Raw genomic sequence first — 16502 nt, 5'->3', positions numbered from 1 at the left:
ATCACTATGTGTAGGAGAAGGTTCTAGTAGGTTTTATTGATCTAGTTTATGTCAGCACAGAGGATCAGGTAGCTGACATATTCACGAAGGCATTGGGTGCAGAGAAGCTGCACAAGTTCAGAGACCTACTTGTGGTGCAAGAATTTGGATTGAGCTCGAGGGGGAGTGTTGAGATATCGAGCTCCATTCATGATATGCCAAGGTGACCGTTTGTGCATTTATGTCACTAACTTGTTAGCTGTAGATGCGGTTGGTACATCGCCCATGAATAATAGTTGGATGACAGCTATCTTTATGTACTCTAGTTAGTGGCTCAGTTAGTATGCCACCTAGGTTAGCTGAGTTTGGTTTGAGACCCACATATAGGGTTCATCTATTCCTTTTGTGCTAAGAGAGAGTTCTTTTGGCTTTCACAACTAAGAAGAGGAAAACTGTTTCTCCACCTTTGTGTGTATTCCCCCATTGTGTATGTGAGAAAGCTGCAAGTGAGACTCCTTACTTCTCTCCCACTCTCTTCACATTAGTTGTGTCTACACTACATGTAAGTAGGGATAGAGTTCCTTGATCCCAACCTTCTCATTCTTCTTTCATATAACCGACATGTCCACCTCATCATTCGACTGTTTAATCGAAATCCTTTGTCTCACATTAGTTGTCTAATCGAAATCTTTGATCTCACATTAGTTTTTTAGTCAAAATCTTTCATCTAACATTATGGTCCTTGGCCTGTCAAAGAACACTATCTAGTCATATAGCTAAGACAACATCACATTAGTCACTTTGGAAATATTATAATATTTCATATATATACATATACATATTATATATATATATATATGTATGTATGTATGTATGTATGTATGTACGTACGTACGTATGTATGTATATATGTATATATCTTAACAGTTGTACTTACATTGAGAAATATGAAATCCCATAACTAATCCACAATTCCTAAACAAATGAATTGTATGCCATTCATCTTGTCTTGTAATAATAATAATAGAAGCAAACCACCGTGCTAGTGCCAAGTTATATTCCTAGTGTGCAACCAACCACTGTGTTGGCAACCAACCACCATAGTAGTGTAAGTTAAGTTAATATCCTCATAATAATAAAAGAAAACCACCGCTCTGGTGTTATCCTAAAACAAATACCTCATTTTCTTCTCCACCCCAGCTGCTCTCTACCCCATCCTTCCTAGCCTTAAAGCTCTCTCACAGTACCTAAATCACCGCTCTAGTTTTTGCATTCTCCCTTTTTAGCTCCTCCATCATCTAGTCTTTTTCAATGTTCAATGCATTCTACATTTTGTAGAGCCGTTTGTAAAGATCCTCCTTTTTGGCCCTCTGATCTTCAAGCTCCTTTCGCATCATTACTAGCTCCTTGTCTGCAATGTGCCCATCACTTCTAACTTCTTCAAGCCTATCTTAAAGATCTTTAATATGCTTCTCTGCTTCTTCTCTTCTATGCCTTTACATGTTGACCATTTTTGTAGTGGCCTCAGCTTGCTCTTGTGCCTGCAAGGCCCTCGCTCCTGCCTCCTCTACCTTGGCTTCTGCACCCTCCTTGATAATTTTCTCAAGTTGCACTACCGCTTGCTACATCAGTGGCTTTCTCTTGTAGAAAAGTGACCTTCTAAGACATCTTCTTATAGTATTTCTCAAAAATCCCTTTAAGGGTAGATGTCATTAGGTGCATTAATGCAACTCCAGTGGACTGAGATGATAATTGGGATTCGCCATCCATGCAATACTTCAGGTCGGTTATCACACTCTTGGAGATTGCCCTTGAGAAAGATACATCATGTCCTTTCAGTTGTCTACTATTGCTTGAACCTGCCAAAACTTCCCGGTTCCTCTCGTATCAAGAAAGAAATGCATTGTCTTCTTTAGCACATCTTGGAGGTCTATTGGCAAGCTAAAAAGCTTGCCTCCACCATCTTTACTAATCTAAGCATTGGGGTGTACATCTAGAATATCCTGCCTCTTCCACTACTTCTAGAAGAAGTGTGGTTGCAAATTTCCTCCAAGAATGTTTAGTGCATTTTCAATCTTGCTTTCAATGATGGTAATCTTACGACCTTGACAAACTATTTGTCCCTCCTTCACGTTCACCTCCTGTATCAATGTGGTGAAGTTGCTGAGAATATTTTTTGAAGACCAAGTGAGGAGCTCCCAAATGTCACAATTTCAAGATCAAGGGAGGAGAGGCTCTTGCATTGTGCTACAGAGGGAAAAAAAGATTGTGTGAGGAGCTCTCGGACTATGCAAGATGAAACAATGAAGGAAATGGAATAGTGGAGGCTTGACTTTGTAGTTTGAGTGCAAGGGAGAAAGAAACGGTCGAGAGGGATAGAAGATGGAATAGTTAAGGGAATGGAATTGTGGAGGCTTAAGTTTGTAGCCCGACTACATTGTCATGGTGAGATCCACCGGGTTGGTTGGCCCAAATTATGATTAATTCAAGGCGGCAGTACTACCTTGCATGGTAATGAGTGATTAGAGGTGGTGGCGTCTAAGATTACCAACCATGCCTGTGGTGGAGGCTAAGATTCCATCGGGTTGGCAGTTAATTACCAGCTACCACAATGGCCCACAATTACTCACCTTCCAGTTACCACCACCAGGCTTGCATGGTGCAATTACTACAAGTGCAATAAATTACCAGTCACTAGGCTTGCATGCTCAGTAGAGTACTAGAGTGCATGGTAATGAATGATTAGAGATGATTAGGCTTCATGATTTACTTTTATGGTAATTACTACTTGCCGATGGTGGTGGCTCTCATCAGCCAAGTCTGTGATGGCTAAGATGCCTCCGAGATGGCAGTTAATTACTAGTCACCACAGTGGCCCACAATTACTCACCTACCAGTTACCACCACCAAGCTTGCATGCATGATTACTACGAGTGTAGTAAATTACCAGTCACCGGGCTTGCATGCTCAGCAGAATACTAGAGTGCATGGTAATGAGTGATTAGAGGTGATTAGGCGTCATGATTTACTTCTATGGTAATTACTACCCGGTGGTGGTGGGTCTCATTAGCCATGTCTATCGTGGCTAAGATGCCATCGAGCTATTAGTTAATTAATATGGTGGTGGGCTGCAATTAATATGGATGGAATCTCGGGCTCCAACCACCACAGTGGCTCAAACTTTATCATATATAATATCTGTGGCATTTGGCATTTTACTACATTTCTCTCATCTGCCCCTGCTCTACTACTTTGCTCCACACGCTCTACTACTTTGCTCCACACACTCTCCTCTAGGTCTTGTCCACCTTTGCTATACTTTGATCCATACTCCCTCCTCCAACTCTCATCACTCATCTTCTCCTTTGCTCATCTACTACTCAGCCACTCATCTTCACCATGCCTACTACCACCCTCACTTGATGCACTATGATCCCAATGTTATCTACCTTCTCATATAAGGTGATTGTGTTGCACTCACCTAGAGTAGAAATGCTAGCTCTAGTGGACACCCTTCGCTCCCACGATCGATTCCCCCCATATTTGCATGTCACCACCTTGGATGACATGCTTACCTCTAGCCTCTTTATGGATGTGCTATATGGGTTCCCCCTAGACATAGACGAAGGCCTCAAAATTTTCACACCAGAGTACTCTCGACTTGTTGGGGGGGCTGTAATCTGAGTCTTGACAATGTGCATGGTCTTCAATCTCTCCATCGTCTCCTCCATTGGCTCCCTAAAAAGTTTTAATACAACAAGCTAGGCTGGCAGCAAAATTGAGCTTTACAAATTTCTTCTTGCTCAATGAGGCTCATAACCACTCGGTAATGGCTGGATGTAATCTTTTGGCCTCTAAGGCTCTCAATGATCTTTTGGCTCATTGGATGTATTGTTTTGGTCTCTAAGGCTCTCAATAATTGCTGAGTTTTTATTACATTTATGTAATCTCTTTTTGTTCAATTTGAGGCTCTCAGTATGCACTGTTGTTAATTTTTTTATTTGAATGGTTATGGTCGCTAGATGTAATCTTTTGGCCTTTAAGGCTCTCAGCAATTGCTGAGCTTTTATAAATGTAAGGTCCTCTGTTCAATTTTTGCTCAGTATAAGTTGTTAATATTTATATAACCTGTTATTGGATGTAGATGTACATTGTTATCTCTTTTACTCAATTTTCACTTGATGAATTGTAGTTGATTATCTGGATGGTACCACCGCGCCTCCAGTCACTGTGGTGGCTCGGAATACTTTTGCCCTCATTTATATTTACTACAACAAGGACAAAAATATCAGTAAAGTAGGGCTACAATTTCCTTAGTTTAAGACCAAAATAGTGCTAAGATAGCTCCAACAACCCACCATTGTGGTTGCATGGAGATACATCGAGAAAAATACAATTAAACTCTCAGAAAATGCAATTGACGATATGGCCCTTAAGCGGTCTCCTCTAGTGGCAATGGCCATATCGACATGCATTATACAATATCAAGGATGCAATGGCATGTCGATATGGCCCTTGCCCCTAAAGAGGACCCCTCAAGGGCCATATCGTCAATTGCATTTTCCTTGGTTGCACAAGGAAATACATTTTCCTTGGTACACAAATATATAGCTCCAAGAGCCAGCATGATGGCTGTCATAGATCTCCTTATGTTTTCCAATGTAGTGGTTATTATAGACCTCCTCATGTAATATGTAAAACTAGGCAACAGATCTATCACTCCAAGAACTAGTGTGGTGGTCACTCCAATGCAACCTTGAATTTGGACAATGGTAGGTCGTCAACAGGCCAGAGATTGCACTAAGGCAATGTTCATAATGATAGATTACATCTCATTATTACACCAAAAACCAGCGCGATGGTCTTGCCAAGTCAACCTATGATATTCATGGGCATGCTGCCCTTGAGTGGTAGGTGGCAAAGCTACAGCAAAAGGCTACGCGACGATAGGTGGTCAGCTGCATTGTGGTGGTGTTTTCAGAATGATAGATTGTGTCTCATTATTATGCCAAAAACCAACGTGGTGGTCTCTCCAAGCCAACCCTGAATTTTAATGATCTTCATGGGCACACTACCCACTGACAAGTGGCAAAGCTATGGCAAAAGGCTGCCAGATGATAGGTGGTCAGACTGCGGAGTGTGAAGCAGTGCAAAGGTGCACGATGTAGTGCAAAGCTGTGGTGTGTCGAGCTTTGTGGTGTCCAAAATAAATAGATTGCATCTCATTATTACAACAGTGCAACATCATGATGTCATGAAAATTTTCGATGAGAGCACAGGTCCGTGCAAAATTTGAATTTTCACCCAGGAGCTCGTTGCGTCGCGGACCCAAAATGGCCCCAAAAATAGTTTCGCAATTTGCTACATCCAAGCAAACATTAACCCCACAATACTTTTGATGTGTGCTAAGGTAGGTGTTTTTTACATATGTGCAATGTGCCATGCTCATCCGACACTTTCACATTCGAATAAGCCACCCCGAAGCGTGTTTTTTAACCATTGTACATCATACTTGGTAAAAAACATAGTATAATGCAATTTTGAAGATGCAAACCATATCCAATAGGCATGAGACTTTACACATGCCTCAACATAGATAATATTCATGTGCATGCAAAGTTTCATGTCCATCAAAGATTGGCGTGTTGTAATACGACACCTTGAAGCACATTTTTCGATCGTTTTACATGATACTTGGTGAAAAACATGGCCTAATGCATCCTCGAGAATGCAAAACATATTCAATGGTAAACATACTTTTCTCACACACTAAGATAGGGGATATTGACTTGTGTGTAGAGTATCTTGCCCATCATACACTCAAACATTCGAATAAGCCACCTCGATGGCTATATATATATATATATATGCATGCATACGCACACACACATACATACATACATACATAAATATATGTATATGTACTCTCTCTCTCTCTCTCTCTCTCTCTCTCTCTCTCCCTCTCTCCTATGTGCAATTCTTTATTCCTTTATCACAATGAAATTGAAAGTAAAAGAAAATTGAAAACCAAGCAAAGTTATATATGAATGTGTGTGTGTGTGTGTGTGTGTGTGTGTGTGTGTGTGTGTGTGTGTGTGTGTGTGTGTGTGTGTGTGTGTGTGTGTGTGTGTGTGTGTGTGTGTGTGTGTGTGTGTGTGTGTGTGTGTGTGTGTGTGTGTGTGTGTGTGTGTGTGTGTGTGTGTGTGTGTGTGTTGAGTTGTCTCCTATAACTCCTTTTTCACAATGAACTTGAAAGTAAAATAAAATTTGAAATCAGGATAAGTTATTAGATTATTCAAATAAGAGTAAAGTTTTTTTTAATTGTTGGTGTAACTTACGAAGGGCATGGTGAAAAAGTTTGTTTCTAGGATGAAGGTGATTTTATGTTCAAGAGAGAAATAGTTGCATTTGTAACTATTCATGGTAGTTATCCAAATTCTATCTGCCATTTTAGAAGACTTGGCAAAGATAATATGTTTGTTATTATATCGAGGGTTCTTAGTCCCCATGTTGATCTAAAGCATAAATATGGACATATGAAAATACTTGCCAATGTTATGCCTTATAATACATCAAACAAAGCTTTTATTGCATGGGATAGGGATGAGACTCATGCAAAAGATTGTACTATAAATACAAAGCATATATCTCATTGGATTTTACAGAGGGATATATTGTGCAAATGAAATCATTTGCAAGTCAGGATATAACACAAGGAAAAGTATTGGGCTTTGAGCGAGTGCACTAATTCTCATTTGCAAAGATCAAATTTGTAAAAGTCACCGAAGATGGTACAAATGATACCTACTCTGAGATAGGTAAGGTTACGAGATGGAGTATGCAGTTTTTAGAGATTAAGAGGAGGCATGTGAAGACCATATTAGATAATTCAAGAAAATCCCAATTCCTAGAATGGTAGTTTTGGAAGAAATTTTAGCCTTTCTCCATGAAAAAATAGGAGAAATAGACTACATCATTAGTCATAAAGTATGAAATATAAACTATATTCTTAAATAATAAATAGAATATCAATGCCTAAACTACATGATCATCAACAAAATAATAAAATTCCAAACCCATTTGAGTGATAATCATCTTGTGAGCCATAGTGGTATTCATAAACACCTTCACAATAGCTCTCTAGGATTTTTATTGATATCGAGACTCGCTTTGTTGTGAGCATTCTCATTTGAGTATCTCCAAAGATATACATCTCCCATACTTGCCATCATGCTGTGGCCCTTCCTAGTTCTTAAATGGTTCTTATAGGATCATTGTTTACTTGGGTGTACCCATTTTTGGTGAGGTGCAGGGAATTTCCTAGATATAGGTATCTTGCATGACCCATAACTTATGCATTGCTCAATGGAATTCGGCAAACTTTGATTTGAAGTTGTAGTACACATTTCAAAATTGAACATGAGACCAAAAACTTATGGAATAGGGATTTGTTAAAGCATTACAAGTGCTATGGTACATGTGAAGCATGCATCCTAAAGACTATAAGATCTAGCATTATATTCAAAAACATCAAAATTTTGTTATGCACATACATGAAACCAAGTAATCACTCCAAAATACACTACATGAGCTTCTCCTCAACCCAAGGACACACCTAAATGAGAGCATTAGGTATGGGTTAACGGGTCTCTAATGTTGTGCTAAAGTGATGCACACCGATTTGAGGACACGCTCTGTAAAATTTTTTTGATATGTTGAAAACCCAAACTGATTGAGAATTTGGAATTCAAACTAGTGGGACTACTGCATGCAGGTCTTAAAACATTGATATTTGTTGATATTGGTTTCTAAATTCACCCTAAAATGGAAGAAGTTGAAAATGTGTAATTTGTGCATTTGCAAAGATCTTTTAATAAATCCAACACTATTTACAATTTTGAATTGTTTCTTTTTCCATGCACTCGCTTGTTATATGGCTCATAAGCATGCCTTAGGTCATTGTATTTCATAATACACAACATCAAACCGATAGTATTCCCTTTGTTCTATTTGTATTTTGAAGTATTTTAGGCCACATTGCAATTAATTGGAATATCCAATTCTACTAACGTGTATTGTCAGAGGGGGGAAACCTGGCAGCTAAAAATTTTTCTACTCCCGCGAATTTAGAAAATTAAGTACTTTCGACCTAGCCTCACCCTGCAACCCACATAGACCTCGACGTGACCTTGCGCATACTTTGGTTTGGCATTGTCTTCTTTCAGGTAAGTTGTCTTCTATTATTTGCTCACCTCACAAGCTACCTTCTCTGGTTCTGTTCTGGAGTGATCGTGGCCATGGCATCAAACATGTAGCTGGCCATGTCTTGCAAGAGAAGCAAACAGAGGCTACGAGATAGGAAAATTGAAAAGCCTACTCAAGGCACAAGGAAGAGATTGCTGGTTAAGGAAAGCAATGGCACAATATCAAAATGGCAACGGAAGACACTTTTGCAATATTTGTGAAGGGAGAAAGAAGACTCCTTGCAGAGTAGCAAAAGAAACAGTTTTGCAGATGCACACATTTGATCATTACCATCAGAGTGAAGAATACGAGTTGTGGTGTCACAATTAGTGGGAGCATTCGAAGCAGCAATAGTAGGCCATTCAAGTGAAGACTCAAAGAAAATTATTGCATCCCTTACTCCCCTATAAATCAACTTCCCCCACAAGTATATTCTTTTGAATGAAATGCTAATGCAGCCCTATATGATTGATGTAGCCACTAAAAATAAGGTCCCTAGCAAAGTGTTGCTACTCATTTTTTCTAAATAAATGGGATTTGGATCACCTATAAATAAGTATAATCCTAATAAATGAGTCTAGAACCATAAAATGACACAAATGATATTTGTGGTAGCATAATGCTCATCTTCTATTGAAGTTAAGGCCAATATGGCTTGCTTCTTGCTTTGCCATTAAAATGGCTATGGATTCAATACTCTACTACAAAGGGATGAACCTTTTGGGATGCTACATGTACAAATTGAGTACACCAATAGCATAACTAGTATTTGGTCTCTTGATTATCATAATGTAAATAGACTACTACCAAGCTAGAGTTAATGCCTAAAATTTGTGTTTCGTGAATCAATTTATTGTGACAACTTGATATTGCATTCTTTTGGAGTGTCGAAGTCTTTTTGGCATATTTTGATTATGCCAAATGATAAAGAATGTAATCTCAAAATCTCTATGCTAAGAGTTCAATGCAAATGACCCATGTCTTTCATGGAGAATTTTGTAGTTGGTTTTGCTTCTACATTTGTAAGCAATTTCTCACATGAATCTATGATAAGAAAATTTTCAACATTAAGAATGACAATAGCAATGATCTAACTAATTTGGAGAATACATAATGGGCGACCTCTAGATGAAGTTTAAAAGCCAAGTCCATGTAGAAAATCATGGGTGTGAATTTTGGTGAGATTTGCATAGTGAGCTTTTTCACACTCCCCAATTTTTGGGTGAGCTTTTCCAACCATGCACAATTTTTGGCATGGGACATTGTAAAGGCATTAACAATATTGGAGGGCAACTATGTGCAATTATTCATGCCTGTCCGATAGTGTCCATACTACAGTGTGGCAGGTCATGTGAATTCTTGAGGAACAAGGCTTATTGCTGCGCAGATTCATTCGAGGCATCTTGCAAAACTGTTGAGTGTTGTGCCTATCTTTCACATTGCGGTTATGGACCGAGTATGAATGTATGTAGCATCGTGCAGAAGCAATGTTCCGCATCATCAAGAACCAAACATGGGTGGCATGACTGGAGGAGTTTTCTGGATCATTGATGCAAAGGAAATCTACATCTTTCTATGGTAGATCTAAAAGGTCATGTGCTTCCCCTTATCATTTGCATTGCTATTATCATGAGGGCCATATTCAATGCCCATTTATGGAATGATTCCCATGATGTTGTAACATGGCTCACATCCAACCTCTCCATAGGGGCACAATCAACATACAATAAGCAAATTCTCAGGAATGGTATCATCCGTAGAGTAGCCCATAAAGTGAAAGTGAACAAAGTGCAAAGGAGAAGTAGACATGATTGTGAGGACATTAAAGGAACTCATAGTTTGCATAGCATATGGGTCTTTCCAAACAACCATGTGCTCAAAACAAGAAAACTTTCTTGTTTTTGCACTGTGTGCATTACATCAGATCATGAAATTGTGAGGACATTACAATTGTGAAGAGATGGGAGACAATTCAAGGTTTCCAAGCTATGTGAAGATGGAGTGACAAACAATGGAGAGACAAACGATGACTCACTATAGTCTTTAAATGCCTCACTGACTTTCCGGAAGAGGGGGGTAACTTTGTAGTTATCATCATTGACTATTGGGGGAATGAGAAAGATGACCCATACTTTATGTCACAATGTACCAATCCCAAGCATAAGGTTGAGGAAGCATTTAACAATCATTGGAGAACAAGCTATGAGAAGTAGGATTGTAATGGTTGGAGCTGTTGGGTACAAAAAAACATCCAAGAGGCCACAATTACGAATTTTTACATAAGATCCACAAACATTTCTGTACTCTCATCTAGTAAGATCTATTAAGTTCCAATTACAATTCCAATTACAAGCTGTGCCTAAACAAAAGAAGGGAAATAATATCTTCAAAATGTATTTAGATGTGCATGAGTATATCATGGGGTGTCCTGGAGTAGTGGACGACTAAGACAGTACAAGGAAATGCATTCTAAGAGAAATGTGTTCTACTTATCCTAGAAAAATGAATAAATCATAAATCCACTAAACTTTTTTTACAACGACTATACTTGTTTTATGTAAATCCCAAATAGTAAATCCCCACCATGCCTACTTTACAACCACTATTCGTGTTAATGTAAATCCCAAATAGTAAGTCCCCATTGAGCTTATTTGACAACCATTAACCCACCACTTTTTGTTAGTAATCCCAAACAATTCAATGTATCCTAGTCTTACAAAGGTATATATATATATATATATATATATATATATAGAATATGCCACCTATCTTGGAAAAGCATGTTTTGAAAAAACATCGGGTTGATGACCACATTCATCTTGTCAACGAAACCAATGCAAACCTAAAATAGCTTGCATTAATGAAATTGTGAGTGAGTATGGCCCTTGAGGGATCCCCTTAAGGGGCAAGGACCATATCAACATGCCCTATATGTCCAGCAGCATGTCGATATGGCCCTTGCTACCCCTAAAGGGACCCCTCAACGGCCTATATATTATATGCAACCAACCACCACGCTAGTGACCACTTATCATGTACTACCACCTTGGTGGTTGCAATCCTAAATTGTGTGAGCACTTATGTTGTACCACCACTGTGATAGTTGCGATCCTAAAATAGGTTAGTTTGTACAAAGGAGACTTGTATTGGAAGGGCTACAAACATTCAATAACTCTAGCAGTAATTAAAGAGTGGTTTCATTAAATATTGAACATATACATCTCATACATTGAGCTCTTTCAGCTACATCATGTCTCTTTTAGGTACATTTGGTTGCTTGGAGAATGGGGCCTTCTTGCTTCTTTCCTTCACGGTCTGATTCCACATTTTACTTTTTGCTTTGAGCTCCCTTGATGAAGTTGGAGCTTGGACTTCTTGCCTTCAAGCTCCCTTGTTGGGGGAATCAACCCTTCTTCCTAAGGCTCAAGCTTGGAGTTCTTTGCTTCAAACTCCCTTCTTGTAAAGGCCCATTCTTTTTCCCTGGTAGATCCACCTGCCTATTTCTACTATAGCATCTTATCTCTTACTATAGATAGATGCAACTCTCAAGCACAATTGATCGTTCCACAATGTGGGCAGTGGGAGGCCACAACCACAATCTTTGAAAAGAGAGTTTGCATCCAAAAACACAATCCAAATCACACGCAGAGTGTGGTTGTATTGGTTCCATTAGATCATGCAATCTTCTATGATGTGCAAACAATAAACCGTGCACTTATTACCCTACCACATCTCAAGGGGATAGTCATCCACTTTAACTATTGCAACTGTCAATACCATATTCTGACTTTATGAATTATCAAGATGTTTCTTCATTCCTTATTGCCTCATCTTAAGGGTGCAAATGTTTCTCCTATAGCACCTCCAATCTTTGATGACTGAAATGACAATTTGTATTTTCCATCCTTGCAGTTCTTCAAGGTATACAATGTGTCCATACTTCATGTTCACTTCATCTATCAACTTGGTGAGGTTGGAGAGAGAATCCAAATCAAGCTTTCTAAGACTGTGTGAGGAGCTCTCATATGCCATGATTTTAAGACTGGGGAGGAAAGATTGTGTGAGACACGATAGAGATGGAGCAAGATGACATGTTTGGGAGGGGATCCATTGTGAGAGGGTATAGAAGCTACAAACATAGTACAACAGAGACTCAGTTGAGACATAACATGAAGGGAGCGAGAAATGGCAAAGGAGTAATTAGACAAAATAGTGAAAGGAATCAGAAATGGTGAATAAAAGGGAGTAGCGAAGGCTTAAGTAGAGTGAAGGCCACCACGATGGTCTGGCTCATGTGATGGTGGTTGTTTAAGGTAGATAAACCATGTCTTTTTTCACCAAATTAGCTAGAGTCCAATTAACTAGAAGCGACCATGGTGGCTCCCTGATGATTATTTGGATGGGTGGTAGGTGAATAATTGGTGGCTCAAATTTCGATTGGGCTTGCTTGTGACTTAATTACCACTTCATTATCAATCATCAGCATGGTGGATCCTTCATGATTATTTGGACGGCACCACCAGACGTGGGAAATCTTGGCCATCCATACGATGCACCGGTAGGCATGCATTTTAATTACCACTAGTCACCAACATGGCAGCTCCTTCATGATTAGTTGGACGTCTTTATGTTGATTATTACCAGTCACCTCGGTGGCATGTGATAAAGAGATTTATTATATTATGTTAAGTTTAGTATACTTTGATCACAAATGAATCTTCTATTTTAGAAGTTTAAGGTTTTAATTAATATTTATATATTTTCCCCTTTTAATTATGTATTTAAGTCAAAGGCTCACCCTAATATGATCTCGAGGCTATAGGCTAATCCGATCTCATGGATTGGATTAGGATGTAAGCTCATGCTAATCCAATTCTAGTAATTAGATTAACATGTAGTACGAATCACATCCCCACAATCAGATTTGCATGAGCTTGTAGGCTAATCCGATCCCCAGGATTGAATGAGCCTACATGTTCATGCTAATCCAATCCTTGGGATCAAATTAGCTTGCACACTTTTTTATGCTACTCGAATCCCCAACACCGGATTAGCAAGAGTCTCCATGCTAACCCAACCTAGGCATCAGACTTGCATCATCTTGTAGGTTCTAATCTGATCCTTGGGATCAAATTAACATGAGACTGCAAGCTAGCTTGATTTCGAGGACTAGATTAGGATGTAGGCTCAAGCGTCATGGATCGGATTAGCTTGAGCTTGCATGGTAATATGATCTTCAAGGTTGGATAAGCATGTAGTCTCATGCTAATCTGATCTTAAGGATCGCGGATTAGCATGGTCCTGCATACTAATCTAATCCCCAGGATCATATTAGCATGAAGCCTCCTGAGATTTGCATGAAGCTGCTTGAGATCTCCATGAGAATTGACCATAATTGATCAAAATAAATTACTTATTTCATTTTTTTAAAGAGACTTTGAAACTAAAGAAATGAAGAATTTCTTAGAAAAGAATTTGCATGAAATTTAAAAGGCATCAAATGGAATATTTTATTTTACTTACTTCTTTGGATTTGACGCCATTTTGCTGGGTTTGGAAAGCTCTCTGTGGTGGGAGGAGGAAGATGTTAGAAATTTTTAAGATCTTATGTAAAACTTCAAGAAGCATTTTTCAATTCTTTGCATATATTTGTATGAAAGATACAAAGTTGCATTTTAAGACTCTTCAATTTTTCTAAAAAGTAGTCTATTTTATATTTTCAAAAATAACATAAGGGTTTAAATAGAAAAAGCTCAAAAGATAAGGGGGCTAGCAAACAACGAGCCAATGAAACATGCTACTAGACAACATTCAAAAAATTCCAAGTCCATATAACTGGCTGAGGTGGCATTTTATCTCAAAATTGCCATGAACCAATACTATTTTGAAGCTCACAAAAATACAAATTGCTTCACGAGTGAGGGGATCCCCTAGTGACACAATAGATAACCAACAAAAAGCAATGGTATGTGTCCCAATAGCAAGAGATCCAAGCCATGAATTGATGTTAATGTTAAACCCCCCTAAATGAAGACACGGGGGAAGAAGCACCTCAAGGAAATACGAGTTTGGGCAAAGTGCAAAGTGACCCATTCATTCAAGTGAACATTGCATGGACCAAACTTAAATAAGACCACTGTGGTACCCAACATCATGCCCTATTAATAAGAGGGTGTTATACGTAAGGGAGGGGAATGGTCTTCCATTTTACTCTTCAGCAATTTGTCTTCAACAATAGTTCTATTCCTTTCCTCTTTACTTGCATTCGTCTATTTGCAATGATCTATTAGCATGTGCTTTCCTTCAAACGCTCGCTTCATTTGAAATGGTGTTTCCAGTAGAAGTCATGTTCATATAGAGTTGCATTAAAGAGGGTTCACACCACCTACTCGGCAACCCACAAAAGAAAATGGGGAGGGCCGTCAGCACATGTGGACAAATACAAACAATGGGCCTAGACTGAACTTCCAAAAACATTTGTCCAGCGTGTTGAGGCCATCCATCTGCTTCCAAGGCATGGAGACCTTTTACCCGCAAATAGCAACGATTGGGAATCAAATCGATACCACTTGACACAAAATCAACAATCCATGCACCACACCAATGCACTTTGGTTGCAATTAAACGCGAGCATTTTCCCTATAAGTTGTCCGAGTGGTGTGAACTACACACCCGACCGGCCGTCTAAGTTCCTTGGCAAGCAGGCGGGCGGTGTAAACGCACTCCGCAAGTAGTTTGGCCTCCTATAATGTTGCAACAAATTGTAGCGACTTTGTGAGTGACAAGAGTCTATATTTATTGACGAATAATCCCTTCACTAGCTTGCCGCCACATAGCAAGCTAATAAGAGAGGGGGGCGGGGGGGGCACTGTCGTAGTGGTCTCCGCTCTAAAAGTAAGCCATGGTACACAGAAAAGGAGTGATGGTTTGAAGGAATGCTTCAATGGAGCTGAAAGAAGAGGGCATTGGGTCTTCTGCAAGCTCTTCTCTGCCCACTACAAGCTGCCTCTCCCCTTCAGAGAAAGTACAGTCCTCCAGAACTCCATCACAGCTACCTGGTTGCCCCTCCCCTCCTTTCTCCCCTTACCCTGCCCGAGTCCCTTGGCATACAGGCCTCCGAGCTCTCCTCTCTCACCTCTTTCCCAAATATGGCCTCTACTGTGGCCCTAACTGGTCTAGCGGTAAGAGTCGTGGATCTCTCCTCTGGGACAAACCCCCCATCGATTGGCTCGACTATTGTTGCTACTGTCATGACATCGGCTACGACAGTTACGACCAGATCGACCTCTACAAAGCCGACCTCGCTTTTCTGGATTGCCTCGAGAATTCGCCCAAGTCTGCTTGGAGCGCCCCCAAGGGCAATGCCCTCATCGCCGGCGCTTATCGAACCGCATGCATCACAGGTAACCCTTATGTGTGTCCTTTGCTCGTTGGGTTTCTGTGCTTCGTTTGCTCAACCTGGAGCCATTACAGAGTCCTTTTTTTATTTTTTTGCCTGGCCGATAGGTCTGCGTATCGTTCTTTTACCATACAGGAGGATGCTTCTGCAGAATGCGGGGACCAAAAAACCATAGGCAAGTATCAAGCGCAGATCTGCTCACTCTTTCATCTCTGTCGCTCCCGTAGAGGCCCTTTTTCCACGAAGTGGGTCGTCATTGCCCATTCATCGCATGTTTCAACTCATTAATCAGATTCCTGAACCGATCCATGATGCGATCTCCTCGTTTTGCTCGTCGAATTTCCTGGAGCGCACGGCTTTTTGTGACGAGTGATTATTAGCCGAGGATACCGGTAAAATTGCTGGACATGCCATTGGCTAGGAAGGGTTATGGTAAAGAGTAGCACTCTCTTGGAATAAGACGGCTCAAAGCGATGCGATGAGTGAGCTTAGCATATCATTTGTAATTCCCACGAGCATCATGGTAAATGGGAGGGACGACATGCTATTGTGAGAGTAAAGTGGCATGTCCTTATAGGAGTAAAGTAGCCATAACTAAACACTAAATGAATTCTCCTTGGAATGTATGGTGAAATGATTATGGGTACAAATATTTGTTTTCCTAACTCAACTTTCTTAGTTGATAATGGAGTGCAAATGTCTCAATGGGTACTAAGTTGAATTGCCAAGGTATATTGAGTGCCTTATTCTTTTTAACATAGTTGTAACCATAAATATAAGTAAGAGACATGTCAAGTACCAAACTCGAGGCCATTTCTTATGGACATAAAATGTTGTGGGAGGGAAGCGATAAATGAAGGAAACAATTCAATGGATATAC

At 39.8% G+C, this 16502-nt stretch overlaps 1 protein-coding gene across 1 annotated transcript; it reads left to right on the top strand.

Moving 5' to 3' along the window:
• The first annotated feature begins 14898 nt into the window (after nucleotides 1–14898).
• Nucleotides 14899–16292, top strand: LOC147882679 (Phospholipase A2 family protein). The gene is made up of 2 exons (XM_087400819.1): nucleotides 14899–15626; nucleotides 15730–16292. Exons 1-2 carry the CDS (start codon nucleotides 15167–15169, stop codon nucleotides 15795–15797), a joined length of 528 nt encoding a protein of 175 aa, XP_087256945.1. The 5' UTR covers nucleotides 14899–15166; the 3' UTR covers nucleotides 15798–16292.
• Nucleotides 16293–16502: the final 210 nt, after the last annotated feature.

The sequence above is a fragment of the Dipteris shenzhenensis genome, chromosome 29 (genome assembly GCF_047967505.1).
Source record: "Dipteris shenzhenensis isolate YYH24624 ecotype China chromosome 29, Dip_SZ_1.0, whole genome shotgun sequence".
NCBI lineage: Eukaryota > Viridiplantae > Streptophyta > Polypodiopsida > Gleicheniales > Dipteridaceae > Dipteris > Dipteris shenzhenensis.
Note: the sequence above shows the minus strand (reverse complement) of the source record. Positions and strands in the feature narration are given on the sequence as shown.

Excerpts from the sequence above, each read along its gene's own strand:
- LOC147882679 (XM_087400819.1), top strand. The coding sequence starts at position 15,167 with ATGGAGCTGAAAGAAGAGGGCATTGGGTCTTCTGCAAGCTCTTCTCTG. Across the intron at positions 15,627-15,729 it reads TCGAACCGCATGCATCACAG|GTCTGCGTATCGTTCTTTTA; the intron begins GTAACCCTTATG and ends CCTGGCCGATAG.